Here is an 18,935-nt window from a genome sequence, read left to right on the forward strand (position 1 = left end):
TACGATGGTGTCGTATTGTTATAATATTCCGATATTCACTTCCAAAAGTTAAAATTCTTGATGATCCCATCAGAATATTTTGATGGTTCATGTTAGTTTCAGTGCGATTCATGATGTTCCAACATCATTTGATGGTCCCATCATCCAACATTTTCCATTATTCGTTCATCGTTTTTGATATGCCAACGAACTTCCATCATTCCACGATGGAAAATGCTACTTGATTGCTATGTTGGTTAACCATATGTTGGTAAGAGAAGTTTGATTCTCATAAACCAGCAATCAATGATGGTCCGAGACTGTCCATGATAGTTTCAACTATACTTTTCCATGATGATTGAATGGGAATTATTGTTGGTTCAGCAGGAATATATCATCAAAATATTAAGTTTTTAATTTTGGCCCATCCTGAATCAATCCGAATTACTACAATGGGATGATGGTTGTTCATGACCATTCTAACATTTGATTTCTAAGTTACTATGATGGAAGTTCGTGATGGTTCATAATGGTACAACAATGCTTCTCCCTGATGGTTTAATAACAATTCTTGCTGGTTCAGCAGGAATATACCATGAAACAATTAAGTTTTTCATGTTGGCCCATCATAAATCAGTCCGAATTACTATATTGGGGTGATGGTGGTTCATGATCGTTCCAACATTTGATTTCTAAGAAAAAATGATGGAAATTTCTGGTGGTTCGACATGAACAAGCGGATAGAATAGTAGAAAAGAGGACAGAAGTTTGATCTACGTTCAAAAAATAATTTGCATACAATTATATAATTCGTTTATCCAAAAATAATTATGTGTATAAAATATTTTTCTTTAACTTATCTAATTTATATTACTTTATTTAGCAATTTTCTGTGTGTCCAAATTTCTTAGAATTTTGTGACTTTTATAATTATTTTTATTCTTGATATTTACTAATAACTTGTTATATAACTGAAAATAATATCAAAAATATATTAAAAATTAATTTTAAACAAATTTCTTCATACATTAGTTATTCTTTCACAATGCAGTCATTTTGACTGCTTTTGGGCAATATAGGTATTTTAGTCTTTCTAGTGTTAATAATAGTAAAAAAATATTGAATTGCAAGGTATACAAGTTTTCGCTTCATGTTTAACTATGTAAGAATTATTCGTAAAAGTTTGCTAAAATTTTATATTGCTTAATTTAAAATTACATAATTTAAAATGGCGTAAAAAAACTGTTTACTTTTGAAAAAATTATTCGACCATTATTAAATTACTCTTAAAAATAATAAATATTTATTAACAATTACTTTTAACATGGATAAACAATACTTTGATCGCTTACAAGGAAAAAAAACTTTACATTTGCTAAAACCGAACAAAGACACTTTGGTACCTTGGTGAACGCAGCTAGTGCAATCAGAAACTAATAAAATTATGCAAATATTTTTTAAATTCTCCTTTAAATGTTTTAAAAAATGTTACTGGTGTTTCAGATGTTCCTTCAGTAGCCGTTATTTTGTAACAGATAACACGCATTATTTTTTACCTTATTCTAATGATACACCAATATTATGACCTTACTCACCTGCATTGTTTTTAAATATCCCTACACAGAAATTAAATAATTTTCCCTATTCAATCCTTTTAATGGTAACGACTTTCCCTAAACCTGTTATTTAATCCCTCATGTCTCTGTTTTATGTCCTATTTGCTGACCAACTACAACTCATAAAATCTAGGATATTTCTTTTAATCTCTCTCAATGGTAAACAACCGAATGACTACATTACAGTCGTCGACGGAAATCTTTTTTTTGTTAGTCTTGGCGGCAATTAAAATTTATTGCCCTGCAAATTTTCCTTTTTAGTGGTCAACAGAATGTTTATTCAGATGCAGAGTTCTATTAAAAAATAAATAAATAAATTTAATTAATAATAAAAAATTAAAAATAATGATAATAATTTTGTTCGAGCCATGGTGGCTTAGGGGATAGAGCTCTCGCCTCCCAATGTGGCGAATCGGGTTCGAATCCCAGCAATTGCTGGTCGATTCGAATCCCGCGACCGGCTTGCACTGACCACCGTGCTGACATAAAATATCCTCAATGGTAGACGGATCATGGGTTAGAGTCTCCTTGCCATCTGGCTAACCGCGGGAGGTTTTCGTGGCTTTCCTCTCCATGTAACGCAAATGCTGGCTAGTTCCATCAAAAAGTCCTCCACGAAGACAAATTTCTCTCAATACTTGATCCAGGAGTTCTCTTGTCTTCTTGATCGGGTTCAAAATTACAAAACTACTGAGTTGAACAATAGTAGTCGTAATCCCAAAAAATTCGATCGACTGTTCAAGGACGGTTATAAAATAAAATAAAAAATAATTTTGTTCACAGATTCGTGATGGCTCAGAGGATAAAGCGTTCGCCTTCCAATGATGGGAACTGGATTCAATCTGGGTCAGTATGAAGAAATATTAGCAAGTTGATACTGATTACTTTTAAATGCAACTGTACTATAAAAATTTCCTCTGAAACTTTTATGATCCACGACTAAAATTGAAATTAAAAATAGTGTTACAACTTGTTAGCAACAAATTTAGTTAAAAATAGCATATTTTATTATTCTTTTCCGATAAAGTTTACCTTTACAATGCTAAGCGAATCTTACTGCTTAACCACTGATTCAAGAAAAAATAGCATTATTTTACTAAAAACTAATTAGTTTTTTTTATCAAAAATGAATGACAATTACTTTACTTGGAGTCGTGGTTTCTCGGGGGATAGAGCATTCGCCTCCCAATGTGGTGAACCCGGTTCGAATCCTTGCGATGGCTGGTCGGTACGAATTCCGCACTCGATTCGCACTGAACACAGTGCTGAAACTAAACTTTTTGGTTAAAATTACTCTGAGCCACAAAGGCTTAAATTTATTTTCTTTTATATTGAACTAATATTATTTGAATACAAATTGATAATTTCTTTGGCCAGTGTGAAAGCAATTGGGTACTTGCACTTCAAGAAGATTTCCCATACCCACACATGTGACTTATGACGTTAGCACCAGCTAATCTTTATCTTCAAAATAGCCTATTAAAATTGAGCTATGCTTCTTTACATAAGTTAGAATGTTAATTAAAATACATAGCCGTATCGCACATCGACTTTGTTGAAATATAATTCTTTCTCGTCTACTTCTTTTACTTCACTTAGATTTATTTTTTTGTAACTGCGATATATGTTCATTTTGTGTACCAGGTAACTTTGATGCATAATTTGTTTGTGTATGTTCCACGTGGCTTGGTGCAAGTCTTTGTGTTAAATCTTTGTGTAAATAATGAAAGAATTGAAATCTTTGAGCACGAATCTTTGTGAAAGAATTTAAAATGTGTTACTTAAGAGACTTGATGAGCTTGTCTTACTCGAGATAGAATGGGAAGAATTGCTAGAAGAAAGTATGCTAACGTAAATTAGTGCCACGTTCTAACAACCAATCAGGATCGAAATACCCACACTACGTCACTTGCAGATATCCCATTGAATGTAAAAAAAAAAAAAAAATTTCAAATGGCAGGCACTGAACTTTATTCTTCTCCTTAGAAGATGCCGGAAGTGTAAATTTTAACAATGTCGAGAATTTTAATCAACATAATGCTTTCCTTATCGCAATTCATGACAATGGATAAAGTCTCTTTTGATGTTTAATGAGTGGCTTTTTTTTAATAGTATTATTTCTTTTATCTCATATTATCTCTATTCAAGAAATATTTCTATACGAGTGATAATCACTCAATCTAATACTACTGTCCGAGTTATATTACGTCTAATGCTATCTCTATTCGAGCAATATTCTTATAGTCTTGTACTGTCTTTATTAGAGTAATATTATGTCCAATATTATCTCTATTCCCCATAATTTTATGACCCACCTGACATTTTCTCCATTCTAGTAATATTCCTGTAGTTTAATAATATCTCTATCCGAGTAAGTTTCCAATATTCCAGTATGATATTACCTCTGTAGGAGTAATGTTTCTTATGTCCTATTTCTTGTGTTTCTTATGTATCTTATCTAGTTATATTCTAAATATCTATTACTGTATTCGAGTGATATTCCAACAGCCTAATACTATCTCTATTCGAGTAATATTCTTTCTGTCTAACACTATCACTATTCGAGTTACATCCCTTCAGACTAATATCTCTATTAAAGAAATATTCTTTCATCCAAATACTAAATATTTCTGTTCGAGTAATAATTCTTTAGCCTAATTGCAGCTGTATAGAAGTAACATTTTTAATGTTCTAAACAGTTAATATTTTTAATGTTCTAAACTACCCCTAATCGGGTAATATTCTTCCTGTCTGTGTCCTGTCTGTCTAGGAATCTTTTTCTTCTATTAGTCACAGCGACAATAAAAATGCATTGCTTTGTGACATTTCCTTTTTAGTTGTCAACAGAATGCTTATTTAGATGATGAAAAAAAAAGTTATTTCATTCACACAGTGATTTATTCTGATTTGACATCTTAATCGCGACACTATCGAAGATTAAATTAATGAAAAAGACAGTTGATGAATGACAATGTTGAAATGAATGTCGGAACGAACGTAACATTATACGAATTCCTTAACTATTGAGTGAATCAATATTGTGACAATTTGCAAATTAATAATCGTTAAAAATTGCTGTTCTAGTATTTCTTCTATACAACTGGTCTTTAAAAGTACCTGTTATGTTTCGGGAACGGTGTTGAAAGTAACCCAGTTATGCAATAAAATATGCATGTTTTTAGGAATTTGAGTAAATTCGTTTTTGAATTAATTAATTAATTAATAGAACTCTATTCTCTTCAGTATTATATTGAATATTTAAAACTTAAAAGTGGAATTAAAAACCTAAAATTGGAATTAATTAGAATTAAAAACATAAAATTAGAAAGCAAAATTACAAGTTTTTTTTCGTAGTATTTCTGTTACGCAACTGTTATTTGAAGTTCCTGTTATATTTCGGGAACTATGAAAGTTACATGTAACCCAGTCATCCAAACAAAATATGCGTGTATTTAGGAATTTGAGTGAATTTGTTTTGAAATTAATTAATATGATTCTATTCCAATATATATGTATACATATATATATATATTTCTTTTTATTTTATTTCATTTTCTGTTTTTACATGTTATTTTTACTTATTGTGTTCTATTTTATTTGTTGTAATTTTAGTAAAAAAAAAAGTTTTGAGTGCTCCTCACACTATTGTATTAATATATTTCGCTTTGGCTATATTACTACAATATCAGAAAGCACTCTTTTCTGCGGATATAATCGTGTGAGCTGTTGAAAAGATTATATCTTTTTTTCCGGTTTTTTTTTTAAATAAAATTTCATCCTTTTTTTTTTTCTTTTTTTTTAAACTGTTGTTTGTTATTTTTATTTCTTTGTTTTCTGTTTGTTATTATTATTATTTCTTTGTTTTATCTTCATCTTTAACTTTATATATATATATATATATATATATATATATATATATATATATATATATATATATATATATATATATATATATATATATTAAAAAACTGAATGCGACTAAAACCGATTTGCACCTGTTTATGTTCGTGTATCAATTGGTTAAATTGGGCGATATATAATATAAGTTTGACGATTGGATAAATTAGACGATATATTATATCAAATATTATATTGGTACAGTATAATAATTAGACAAAATTATTAGACGCACTGTAGTTTTTTAATAATGACATGTTTTGCACGAGTTTATATGCAATACTTTTATATTTAAGCATAAATGTAATGAGTTTTTATTCAGGAGGTTTTGTACATACTTCCTATTTGTATTTATTTTTAACGTATTGATTGACAATGTTAACCAATTGATACACGAACGTAAACAAGTACAACCCGGTTTCAAACAATAAACAATAATTTAAAACAATAAAGCTGTAACCCCCGATAGTTAAGATTTTACATAGAGTCTTATAGTGCGTCTAATAATTTGTCCACAGACTGTATATATACAGTGTTATATGAACGATTAAAAATTAAAAAAAATTGGTTTTGTTCTAATTGTCGTTTAGAACATATTGGTAGTACATTCGTTTTGGAAATTAACAACATTTGAAGCTTCACTATCATCAGAATTATAAAGAGCTATATTGACGATAATGAATATTTCAAAATGGTTTTCATTTTATTTCTGCTTTAAAAAACTAAACAGTATTACGCCTTTTGGAAATTTATTAATATTCAGAGTATGAATCGTTGAATCTTCTAAAGGTTTTTTAATTCCGTTTTCGGTACAAATATTGGCACAGTTGCTTAGAAACTTATGAGTTATCGATAGTCGAATCTGAATAGTCGCTGTCATCAGAGCTATAAAGAGTTTCAAAAATAATAAGATCGTTTCCAAATCTTTTTTTCGCTTTGTTGATTTTCAAAGCAAGAGCAAATATCACTAGAATTGTCAATACAGCTAAGACGGCCAAAATCATGAGAATTTTATCGATACCGAATTTCGGCTTAGGAGGTAATACTTTTATGTAAATGGAATTCGTCGACCAAGTTCTCCCTGTATCCATATCCGTCACCTTACATATCCACAGACCTGAAAGAGAGGAAAAATTAAAAATAAAAAAGCATTTATTTCCGTTTAAATTAAACGATAACTGAAAACATTTTTAAGTTTATTTAGTAGAAGAAAAAACAAAATTTTTTTTAGGTGTTAGTGGAATAAAAATATCAGCAAATGCAAAAGACTACTGTATATTTTCAAATGAGAAAACCTTCGGCGCGTTTGCGCATGCGTCAGTTTGAACTAAATCAGCGTATCACTTCTTATCAGAATGGATGGTTGACTGAATGTGAACAATAACAAGCTTTTTTGAAACCGGAAGAAGTTTAGAAAACTTCCGGTGTATTCTTCCCCTTATGTTACGCTTATGAGACGATGTGTGTACAGGCTTAATATTCTAAGAAGATTTATCATTGTTACTTGTGATTAAATTAACGCGTAATTTTACTATTCATAAGAATTTCTAGTTATTTAAAAATTCTAACTGGTTGCGAGCCCAAAATAAGTTTAAGAAAATTAATATTAAAACGCAAATAAAATGTAAGGTTTGCCATGTTTTGAGTATTATCCCTTATTTGGCTACATTTGTGTAAAATAGCATCGTTTGTTATTGTTTGAATTGCGTCATAGCATGCTTGCGAAGTCTTCAGAATTTATTTGTTGTTTGCTTCGTATAAAAATTGAAAGAACGCGTTATATTGTAGACACTGTTAGCATAATAATATTGGATAGTGCTCTTTTTCCAAGTTTTGAAGTAAAAATAAATCGGAAGTAATCCAGAAGTCTTTTAAAAAATTTGGTAACGCAACGTAGCACGAAAACGGACGTATACAGAAAAACATTTGCGAATCTTTATCTGCAAAATGGCATATTAAAGTTGAGCAAAGTTTCTCTACATAAGTTAAGTCTCTACTAAGTTTCTCTACATGTTGATTAATCTCAAATTCATTAAATACAGAGCCGTATTAATAATAGATGATTCTTTCTCGTCTACTTCTTTTACTTAACTTATATTTATTTTTATTGTAACTGTGATATATATTTGTTTTGTGTGTCTGACAACTCCGATGCATAATTAGTTTATGTTCCACATTGCTTTGCCTGTCTTTGTGTTAAGTCTCTGTGAAAATATATTGTGTTAGAATTGAAAAATTTGAGAAATAATCTTTAAGAATGGTTTTTAGAATGTGCCACTTAAGAGAATTGATACTTGACGGGCTTGGCTTACTTGAAATGGAAGGAAAAGAACAGTTGCTAACGTAAACAAGTGCCTGTTTCAACAACCAATCAAGATAGAGATACCCACACTACGTCACTTGCAGATATCCCATTCAGATAAAATTTAGATTAAAATTATATGAAGGTAACATCATGACAATAAACAAACAAATCAGGTTTTAATCGAAATATATATTTAATCCTTGATTAAATATATATGTATGTATGTATATATATATATATATTTAATAGAAATTCACGAGAAAACAACCTAAACATACGATAAAAAGAATGTTCATCACATCAATAAAATACCAGTTAAATTCTGAAATAAAGAATAAGGAAAAAGAACGGTTTCTGTCAATTCCAAGATTACAGTGCTTTATTAAAATAAGTACATTAAAATAATTAATTAAAATAATAAATTATTAAAATAAAATAAAATTACATCATCCAATAATATTATAGTGCTTGTATTGTTTTCAATAGGACTCATTTTAGTAACGGTTCCATTTGTAAATACATTTAACTTTAGCTGAAAAGCTAAAAAAATGAACATATAGATAACTAAGACCGGGATAGCCTGGTTGGTAGGGCACTGGACCCATGTCCAAGAGTTCGTGGGTTCGATCCCCGCCTGCCGAAGACTCCCCGTGTTGTAAATGGTGACTGAAGCACGTAAATCTGTGGAGTCGCAAAGTCCTCCATGTTCCCTTAACAAATCAATACCTCTGGGGATACTGATCTAAGAGTTTCCTTGTCTTCAGTATTGGTTCAAAATCACAAGGCTGCGGAGTTGAACATTAGTAGTTGGAAACCCAAAAATTGTGTCGGCTGTTCAATGACGGATATAAAATAAAATAAAATATAAATAACTAAAAATAACACCCAAACCCCAACACTTTATTTTTGTCATAACATCAATTTCCATTTAATCTATTTATTTCTCACGATCTTTTGAAATTTATATGTTACAGAATCTTATGAACGATTAAACTACGTGATCAATTTAAATCACCCTAAATACACCGGACATTTTCAAAATTCAGCTCCGGTTTTAGAATTTTGTTAACGTTTACGCTCAATTCCCATCTATTGGGAATATTAATACCTTAATAATATACCGTGATATGATTCTCCAGTTACTGCTAGTGCAAAACAAGGAATCAAATTGCCCCATATTGAAATCGAAAGTTCAGAAATACTAACAACTGAAACTTTAAGAGAAACGACATAAGGGCTTTTTTGTCAAAAAATTTACTTGAAACAAAGTGCTAAATTTGTGACTGTAGCATCAATATTGCTACCAACTTTTGGCGACGAGCTAGGCTACCTTATTAAATTATCTTACATAACACATAAACCTTAATGTTAACCAAACCAAATGCTCAGCGCAACTGTATTTAAATATTTTAATTCTTCAACCCCTCTTCCAATCCGAACACTTTAATTAGTTTTAAACATTACATTAACCACATTTTATCACCGTCTAACTGTTTTCCGTGCTTCTTTCTCTTACGGAAAATCTTAATTTAAATTTAACTATTTTATAGATTTGTCCCTGATATTTTCAAAATGCGTCGAATCTTAGTTGTGCGGATAGTGACTAGTTATCGGTAACGTCAAGCTTCATCTATAAAAAGATACCCCACCATAAAATCGAGTTAACATTTCTCATATACTAATGAATTGGAGTTATATTTTTGTAGTGGTAGATACACTACATTAGTAATAATTTAAAATGTGTCCGGCAGCCATTGAATCACACTAACCACCTTAAGTATCAGTTCAAAACGTTTCAGCATGATAGGCAGCAGACGTATTAAAAATTATTTCTGTCGTGAGACATAATAGAAAACTCATCTCAATGCTGCATTACGCGCTTTACTTCCACCCGCACCTCTGGAGCCATAACTTTATCGTATAATATAGTCCTCGAAAAAGGCAAACTTCGTTACCAATAATTGGTACGACAATATGTAACACCATAGTAATATATATGTTATTGTGCGGCTTTGAGGAGAACTCCTTCACACTTAGTGTCGGGGCTGTCAGCTGCTATGTTAACAAGCGTGAGCACATTTCTAATGAGGGTGCAATGGAGAAATGAAGGTATCGATTGGATTACTAACGCTGATCTATACCAAGATCAAGACAAAGCTATTTAACCCACACTCCTATTCGAAGTGACTTTTTCTCGTAGCCATGGTACCCGCCACGACACGAGACTGATGTCAGAAGGAGTTCTCCTGAAAGTCGCACTATACTACTGTGAATGACTGAAATTGGTGGTTGTTGACTTCACTCGGTGAATGTTGGCAGTCACATAATCGCCTTGGTAAATGCCCAAAAAATATACTAGGTCTAGTTAAGTGTCACTGCCCGGTATGCCCTACATCAACGTTTTCTTAAAAGGTCAAGTGCCGCTGACCAGTACGCAATTAGCAGATACTCCAAGCAATGGTGTTTCTCCTAATCTATCAGATATCAAAATATCGAATAAATATAATAATATCGACGAATAAATTAATATCAAAATGGATATGACAAATATTTCGGACATATCACCAAAGCGACTATGTGATTGTTGACATTCACCGGTGAAAGTCTACATTCTCTTGATTTCGGTTTTTCACGTTAACATATATATAGATAAATCTAAATTGAAAATGGCTCAAAATGTCAGTCAGGAGAAAAGCCACAGTTTTCTGAAAATGAAAAGCTTTTGTGATCTTATTTTTCGTTAACATTATGTTCTTTAACATTATTATTCTTTAACATTATTTTTCTTAAACATTGCTAAAACACTGAATTGGTTGGGTGTTAAAAAAGTTACAGTATTTGGAATTATTTCTTTGATGTTAATGATTACTATTTAAATGAAATAATAATTTTATGGAATATTTAAACTACTTACCCGTTTTAAAGTTCAGACGATTATTTTCGGCAAATTAAAAAGTAATTTATTGCAGAGTCTAAAATAAATATTCAATTCGAAACAGAAACAGTCACTTTCAGACGTAAGATATTTCCTCTGAAAATATTTTCTTCGAGCGAGGAAAATGACATCTTCTATTAGAAGTCAATATGTTTCCTTTCAGTCTCGACGCCAGACTGATAAATTACTTACTTCTCTTACAAATCGTTTTAAAAAACAAAGTATAATAAAGCAGAGAATTTCGTAAACTATGGGTTGCGACCCCAATCAGGGTTCTGGAATCCACAGAAGAGATCGCTAAAAATTTTAACAATTTTGATATTAACTTAATATAATTTTATAATTATCAAATATTTTACACAAAGCATCTGATTTAACCCAAACTATTGAATTTATTTTTATTATTGTATTATATTATATTACTGTATTAAATTGCTGCTTTTATTTAAAACTTTTACATTGCTCTTAAAATTAAAGATCAAAGTTAGTGAACTAAATTATAATAGTATATTACAGTACAAGTGAAGAAACTGACATTTGGGTACTTGCGTCTGAAGAAGATGATCACTGATACACAAACACGTGACCTATGCCATTAGCGTCAGCCAATCATTAGGTCCCCGCAGGTGGCCAGCCGACCCGCGAAGCGGTTTTACGGCTTTTGTGGCCACTGCGTTAAACATCATCCTCATAGATCCGGAGGTTCGAAGGACCCAGGCCCCTCGGACACGGAAACCACTCAGCCGTCACCCAGAAGACGCGTGTGCGGTTCCGCGCACCTAGTTCCCTATCTTACAACCCTACAGATCCCCTAAGCTCGTCTGTCTGCGCTTGCTAAAATTTCAATTAATATGAAAATGGAGATAATAATTTAAAATAAAGAGCAATTAGATTAAAAGGGGGAATAGCATCACTTGGAAATCAGTTGAAGCAATTTAGAATAGAAATAATAATTGAGCTTTGAAGTTGTGGGTGCCAGTGTGGGAGATTTTATTGTAACCTTGATATATTTTTGTTTTGTGCACCTGGCAACATCGATGCGTAATTAGTTTGTTTATGTTCTGCATGGCTTCGCGCCTTTCTTTGCGCTAAGTAAGAAACAATTATTAGAAGAATTAAAATCTTAGTGAAAGAATCTTTGTGAAACAATATCGAATGTGTCACCTAAGAGAATTGATGCTTGATGGGCTTACTCGAACTATAATAGAAAGAAAGGTTGCTAACATAAACAAATGCCACGTTTCAACAACCAATGAGGATCGATGTACGCACACTACGTCACTTTCAGGTATCTCATTTCACTCACTCATGAGTCGGATTCGCTCCATGTTAACGGAGTTCCATCACCTAAATTTTTAAGAAACCCCTGATGTAGCACTTTAAATTTATGGAATGACAGATGTGTAGTGTGTCTACCACTACAAAAATACAATTACAATTCACTAGTATATAAGACGTGTTAAATCGATTCTATGCTGGGCTATCTTTTCATAGATGGGTGTTAACATTGCTGATATAATTCTCACATTGGTGTCCCAGACGTGTCGCGAACACATCTACCTTGACAGAAACCAACACTTCGATTTGAACACGCCTACTTCGATGCCTGGTCCACATTGAACAGTTGAACAGCTACTTCTGACAGCGACATTATCCTTCTCCTCACTCTGTTGCTACTCAGTCTCGATCACACCCAACATCTGCCTGTATACACGCGACTGCTAATGGCAACACAGGTGCAACCATGACCCTGTACTTAATACAGCTGTCACAATCATCACTCAAAAGTACGGTGATCTTAATACTGCTCTCCCGACTTCTCACAAAACAGCTAGATAAAATTTAGCTGATAAAATTTTGCTGGGGGATTACTGTAGTGTGTTTACCACTACAAAAATACAATTCCAATTCTACTAGTATATAAGACCTGTTAATTCGATTCTATGTTGGAGTACGTTTTCATAGATGAATGTTGACATCACTGTTCTGACTCTCCGCACAGATGTATAAGGTAAAGTTTGTGTAAAGATTTATAAAATAACTTAGAGTTGAAGAAGAAAAATCTATTATTTCAGATTCTTACCTGTCATGTTCGATGAAACGTTTTCAAATCGATACGAATCCATATCGGGAGACGTCAGATTCGAAAACCTTACCATTTCCGTTTCATTGCAGAACCAGGTGATAGACACTTTGTTGAATATTCTCGACATTTGGTATCCATTGCAGGTTAGAATTGCTTTCTCACCTTCGGCTACCATGAAATTTGGCGAAGATGGAATCACTGCAATGGAAGCAATAGCCAAGATCTTTATCACATCCGGAGCATAGCGCATGCTGCAAACATACACCCCACTGTCGGAGTCTTTCAGTTCAATAATGGTCAGCGCTGAAAGTGAAATCCTGTTTTCACCCAGACTCAGGAGTTTTCCGTTTTTAGTCCACAGAAGGATTGATTCTGGATACTCATCGAATATTCTGGAGGATAACTCCGGCTTGCATGGAATCCGGAGTGTTGTGTTAACTGCTTCCTCATAGCTTAACGGAGTCTGAAAAAAAAGAACTTATATCTAAAATTCTTAAAATGAAATTTTCTTAGACAACTTACGTATGTGAGTAAGGAAATATAAGTTAAATATTAGTTCAAGTCATTTTAACTTGCTCGCTGAAAATGTGCCTAAAGAAAATGTCCCACAACGCATGATGTAAGCATTTTTTTTTTTTATTTATTATAAAAATCTGAGCTCGTCTTTTCCTAAGATCTATCTTATAGTGTAAAGTTAATGCTTTACTTTTAGTTTAAGCTCCGATTTTCCTTAGCTTCTTGAAAAACGCTCTTTAAAAAAACGTTAAGGTGTTTTATAAGCAAACAAGCTTTTAAGAGTGTTTTTCGATGTTCTTTCGTGAAGAAAAATAAAAAAGAAATTTCCTTTGTGTGACTTAAACTCAAAATAACGCTTTAATTTTTAAACTATATAAATAATCGTGCGGAAAATAATTTGCCTGGCCTTTGAAACGGAAAAATCTCTTAAATATTTAAAAAGTTAATAAACAATTTTAAAATTTTTCCATTTGTTGAGTGCGCCATAATGTAAATTTAAAGAATTTGAATAAAAAATGGGATAGTTAAGTTAGAAAATTATTAAAAAATATTACTATTATTATTATTAATAGTTAAGTTCATTAAACTCTTTAACCGTAATTCGTATTAGTATATTAATGTAATTTGAATTTAAAAAATATTAATTGTAAAATGGTTAATAAGATCGGAAACCGATTTAAATAACTTTATCTTAAAATGTAACGAAGAATTATATTATTCCAATAATAATAATAACAATCCTCTTAAACTCTTAATTTAGAAAACAAACGAAATTAAGAACGTAATAATAGCAGGGTTTGAAAAAACCCAACCCTCCTGGGTTTTATTTGAAAAACCCCGGGGGAAATTGGGTTTTTTCTTTTATTAAGCATAAACTTTTAAGTTTTACTGTGTAAATATTTTTATATATTAAATAGTGTAGTATAAGCTTAAAAATAGAAGTAAATCCAAAAAGTTAATCTAAAATACATATAGCAAAATTAAAATAAGTTTAAATTACGCGTTATCACTAATACATATTTGAATCTTTATTCTTAAATACATATAGTTTCACAATTTTTAACTCAAGCATTATAAAATATAAATGCAACAGTGATATAAAAGGAACAAGTTAATTAATTTTTTCGTTTTCCCACACATTTATTTACAATATTTATTAAGCATATATATATTACCTATTATAAATTTATAATCAGTAAATATTTATAATCAGTAAAAACTAAAATTTCATCTGACTTTTAACTTTAATAAAATAAAACTGAAATAAATATTTAATGGTCTTCCAGTCTTTTATAATGAGATTAATAGAAAGTGAAATTAAAATTACGTATAATTATAAAAAGTATCAGTTACTTGTCCCATTTTTTTTCAAATATTTAACCTTAGGAAAAAGACTTCATTTTTAGACAAACCCTTTTAACTTTAAATTTTTATTTTTTTAAAATCCATAAAATAAAATTATTTAAATTTCGTAATGTATTACTTAGTAAAAAAAAATTTTGATTCTTATCAATTTTTTTAAACATATGATTAAAAGAAACAGAATAAATTATATTCAAATGAAATCTTAAAAATAATACTTAAAAAGGTAACTTTTTAATGATGATAAGCTTTCTCCAAATAGTTAAAAATTGTCAGCAGGTGTTAAGAGTTAACTTAAAAAAAGTCTACTTTTTTTTGTTATTATCATACGCCAGATTCAATGTGTCCACATTTCTCCCTTAGATGGCGAAACACTTTTACGAGCTTTGTAGCATTATCTATTTGTAGCCTAATCTATTTCGTAGTTTACTCAACACCAAACCGAAAGGTGAAAAGTGTCTTTCAATGGAGGTAGTGGATGCTGGTGCTGAGTGCAAAGAAAAAAAGAATTGGCAGAAATTTTGTGGAAGCTTGGAATTTTTTCCCCCTTTTTTGCCATAATTTTCCACCATTTTTGTGATAAAAACAGTTGATTATCAGTATCATGCATCATTGATTTTGGAAAGTATTCAGGATTGGAAATTTTGAATGCCATAATACCTGGCAGAAATTCTGGATGATGCTTAGAAAGCCAGTCTTCTAATTGCTACATTTGAAAAATGGATCTTCACGGGCAATATTATTTAAATTTCTATCTGATTTCATTTCATTAAAATATTACTTTTTGAAAAAAATATAGTATAAAATTCGATAAAATTCGAATTTTGATAGTAGTATAAAATTATAGATTTGAATTTCTTTTACTTTACAAATATTAAAAACTTAATCATATAAAGCATGCAACTCTATTTGGCAAATGTATGCTGCGCAACAAATTATATAAAATTAAAAGTGCATCAATAAGTTTTAATGAAAACATTTTTTTTTTAAAAACCCACTTAGCGTTCCAAGTGGGTTTTTTCAAGGTGCCCCCCCCCCCAATAAAACCCGGGCGGGGTTTTTCAAAGTGGACCCACTTGGCGAACCCTGAATAATAGCAGTACAGTTAAATACCTTTAAATAAGGAATAGAAAAATATTTATAGAAAAAAAATACCCTTATGACTTATATCAATTTTATGCTATCACCACCAAACCGAAATGAATGTGGGAAAACTGGATCCTACCATGTGATTTTCCGGACAGTAAAAATGCACCGTCAAGAAAGGAAAAATGGGACACCATCATTAGATTTTTATATATATATATTGAAACTTCATTTTTATCAACAAGCAATACGTTGAACTTATCGGCCGAGACGAAAACTATAAGTCTGTATAATGGAAAGTAAGTACAATCGTTATTTTACAACCCAGAAAAAGCACGTGGCGAAGTTTCCTTTTCTTTGGACTTACCGAGAGAAAGTTTTGATCTCCAGCAAATGGTTAGTTTCACTTAGGAAATCCTCCATTAAAGTGAGTTTGTTCCGAAATTTAGTCCCTAAAATAACTATGTTGAGCATTGATAACCGCGTATCTGGCTTCTAGATCGGCAATTTAAAACATATTTTTTCTACAGATTTTGTACACGTTTCAGCGTGTTGAACCATAGTATCGTTCAAGTTTTCGCCAACATAGCATGGTGCTACTCCGTTTCGAGGAGTGTAAGAAAGTTACCAAACTTTTATAGAAGCTAATAATGTTTTATCCATTGTACCTCGTGATCTTATCTCACGACCGTCGTTGAACTGCCGATCAAATTTTCAGTTTACGACTACCAATAATCCACTCCGTAACCTTGTACTTTTGAACCCAATCCAGAAGACAAGAGAACCCCTGTATCACGTATTGGGAGAAATTTATCTTCATAGAAGACTTTTTGATGGAACTAGCACACATGTGCGTTGCATGGAGAGGAAAACCACCCATGGTTAGCCTGACGGCAAGAAGATTCTAACCCATGATCCATCTACTACTGGTCCAACAGTAGACTGATCATAAAGACCTGGTTCACAGTAGAAAAACGAAGTCAAGCATCACTGCCTACGATCAGTTAGCGGGTGGGTGACAACTTTGATCAGCTTGCGTAGGGACCAAGGGTGGATGGTATGGGTCCTCATTAAAATGTTCTACCATAAAATGCTCGACTTCGCTCTCAGTCGTCGCGCTACCGAATCATGGGAGCCATCCCTTCCTCAGAGGATCAAAATTGCAATGGCATTTCTTCGGATCATCATCAGGGATGTTTCCCAGACCGTCACCAATAGCCCATTATGCAGCTCTAGTGCGACGTAAACAAAGTACAGTCTACCACTGAGGATCTTTTACATCAGCACTGTGGTCTGTGCGAGCCGGGTGCAGAATTCGGATGAAACAGCCATCGCCGGAATTCGAACACGGTTCACCTCGAGCCCTCTATTTCCTGAGCCACCACGGCTCTGTGCCTAGTGATGGGCGGAGTACCATTGTGTGCTAGGGATGCGTACAAAATTTACCAAAATAACTTGTATAATCATTGTAGTAATAGGTTTTTACGCCCGCCCTTAAATTGGTTATACTCTTAAAGTACCGTACTTATTACACTTGATTATGTTTGCACAAATGTACAGTTCATTTTAACACTTTATGAAAGTTTCAGCAAATTTGCGCCGTATTCAAAGTATCGATAAATGTTAAACCAAATTTTATGAGAGTAGTGAAATAATTCGATCCCTCTTCATTAATAAAAGAAATATTATCTCTTTAAACCACTGGCGGGAAATTATTTTCCATAAATTCGTTTCCTGGCAAAATATTCTTAACCCATCATTTGGCTTCCTTTAACATTGAATAGTAAGTTCATCGTCGATTCAAATTAATTTATAACCTTCTAATGAATATTGAACAATGGATCACCATCAGTATCAGCTGCAGGAGGCTTATGTTTGTCTCCCTAAATCATGAAGACGCCAAGCCTCTGTAATCGATCATTTTTAACTTCCAGCTCTCTTACACCACGATAAATAACTTAAGGAGTTTATATTGGCAACTAGAAAAATTCCTCTCTCTAGATTTGCGTTTCTCGTTAAGTTTGTTAGATTGCTACCTCTTGTTTTCGCAACGCGTTGTTTATAAATTAAAAATTATCTCTTTTCTTAAAATAACAACTACGATGTTCAGATCGCAGACTTATTTTACTTTAAATACGCTATTCAACAACCGACCCATTTTTGGGTTTACGACTATCAATATTCATCTCCGTAGCTTTGTCGTTTTGAATTCAACGCAGAAGACAAGGGAGCTCTTGGATCAAGCATTGAAGCAAAATTAGTCTCCTCAGAAGACTTTTTGGTGGTACTAACCCGCATTTGTGCTACACGGAGAGGAAAACCGCGAAAATATCCTCTGGCTAGCCCGATGGCAAAGGGACTCCACGTGATCTATCTACAGCTGTGAGTATTTTACGTCAGCACTGTGATCAGTGGAGGCCCCGGAATCAGCATTCGTATTCACCAGCGATGAAACATTACTCAGTAAACTTGTTGAGGTTGTATAACAATGTAAAGGAACAAAAATATTACCGCTATTATGGACTTCAGTTGTGAAAGTAAATAGGATTACTACTTAAATTCTACCTTTTAATTAGAGATTTGAATTCTAGATTATTCGAACCATAATTAACTAGATTTAACTTCATTGGAAAGAACATGTTTTGTGTTAGAATTATTCGAACCCTTTTGGTTATTATGTTTGGTTATTCGAATCATAATAAACTAGATTTAACTTCATTAGAAGGAATATGCTTTGTGTTTGAATTATTAGAACCCTAAGGTTATTATGTTCGGTTATTCGAAACATAATTAACTAGATTTAACTTCTTTAGAAGGAACATGTTTTGTGTTTGAATAATCAATTTTGTCTATACTGATATAATTACCAGAATTGGCACTCTATAGAATTATATCAAAGGTGCACGTTAAACAACATGGGGCGATTACCCCCTATAACACGTGATGTGACTGTCGAAATGTTAAAAGGAATGGCGCACATGCTTAGCAGAATGTGCGATTTTTATTTCTCTCTGTATTAAAAACATCCTATGGCCACCGTCGACCAATATTTTGGGTGCTCACTTAGAGTGCCGTAAACCTTATCAAAGTGATTATAATTGTTTATTTTTTCAGGACCGATTATTATTATGGCATAATTTAAGATTATTATTA

The 18,935-nt window shown here is 32.1% G+C and overlaps 2 protein-coding genes across 8 annotated transcripts in view; one reads left to right on the top strand and one right to left on the bottom strand.

The window, feature by feature from the left end:
• The window catches only part of Oamb (Octopamine receptor in mushroom bodies), a 208,733-nt gene that overhangs the window by 125,045 nt on the left and 64,753 nt on the right, over nt 1-18,935 (top strand). The window lies entirely within an intron of this gene.
• The window catches only part of LOC107455177 (uncharacterized), a 96,572-nt gene continuing 83,683 nt past the window's right edge, over nt 6,047-18,935 (bottom strand). For all 3 annotated transcript variants that reach the window (XM_087168455.1, XM_087168454.1, XM_087168453.1), the window contains 2 exons: nt 12,816-13,281; nt 6,047-6,609 (listed from right to left, as the gene is read on the bottom strand). In XM_087168455.1, the coding sequence (XP_087024581.1) occupies nt 6,332-6,609; nt 12,816-13,281 (744 nt within the window). In that variant the 3' untranslated portion in view covers nt 6,047-6,331. The remainder of the gene's footprint in view (nt 6,610-12,815; nt 13,282-18,935) is intronic.

The sequence above is a fragment of the Parasteatoda tepidariorum genome, chromosome 7 (assembly GCF_982258835.1).
Source record: "Parasteatoda tepidariorum strain Cologne lab strain chromosome 7, Ptep-v5.0, whole genome shotgun sequence".
Lineage (NCBI taxonomy): Eukaryota > Metazoa > Arthropoda > Arachnida > Araneae > Theridiidae > Parasteatoda > Parasteatoda tepidariorum.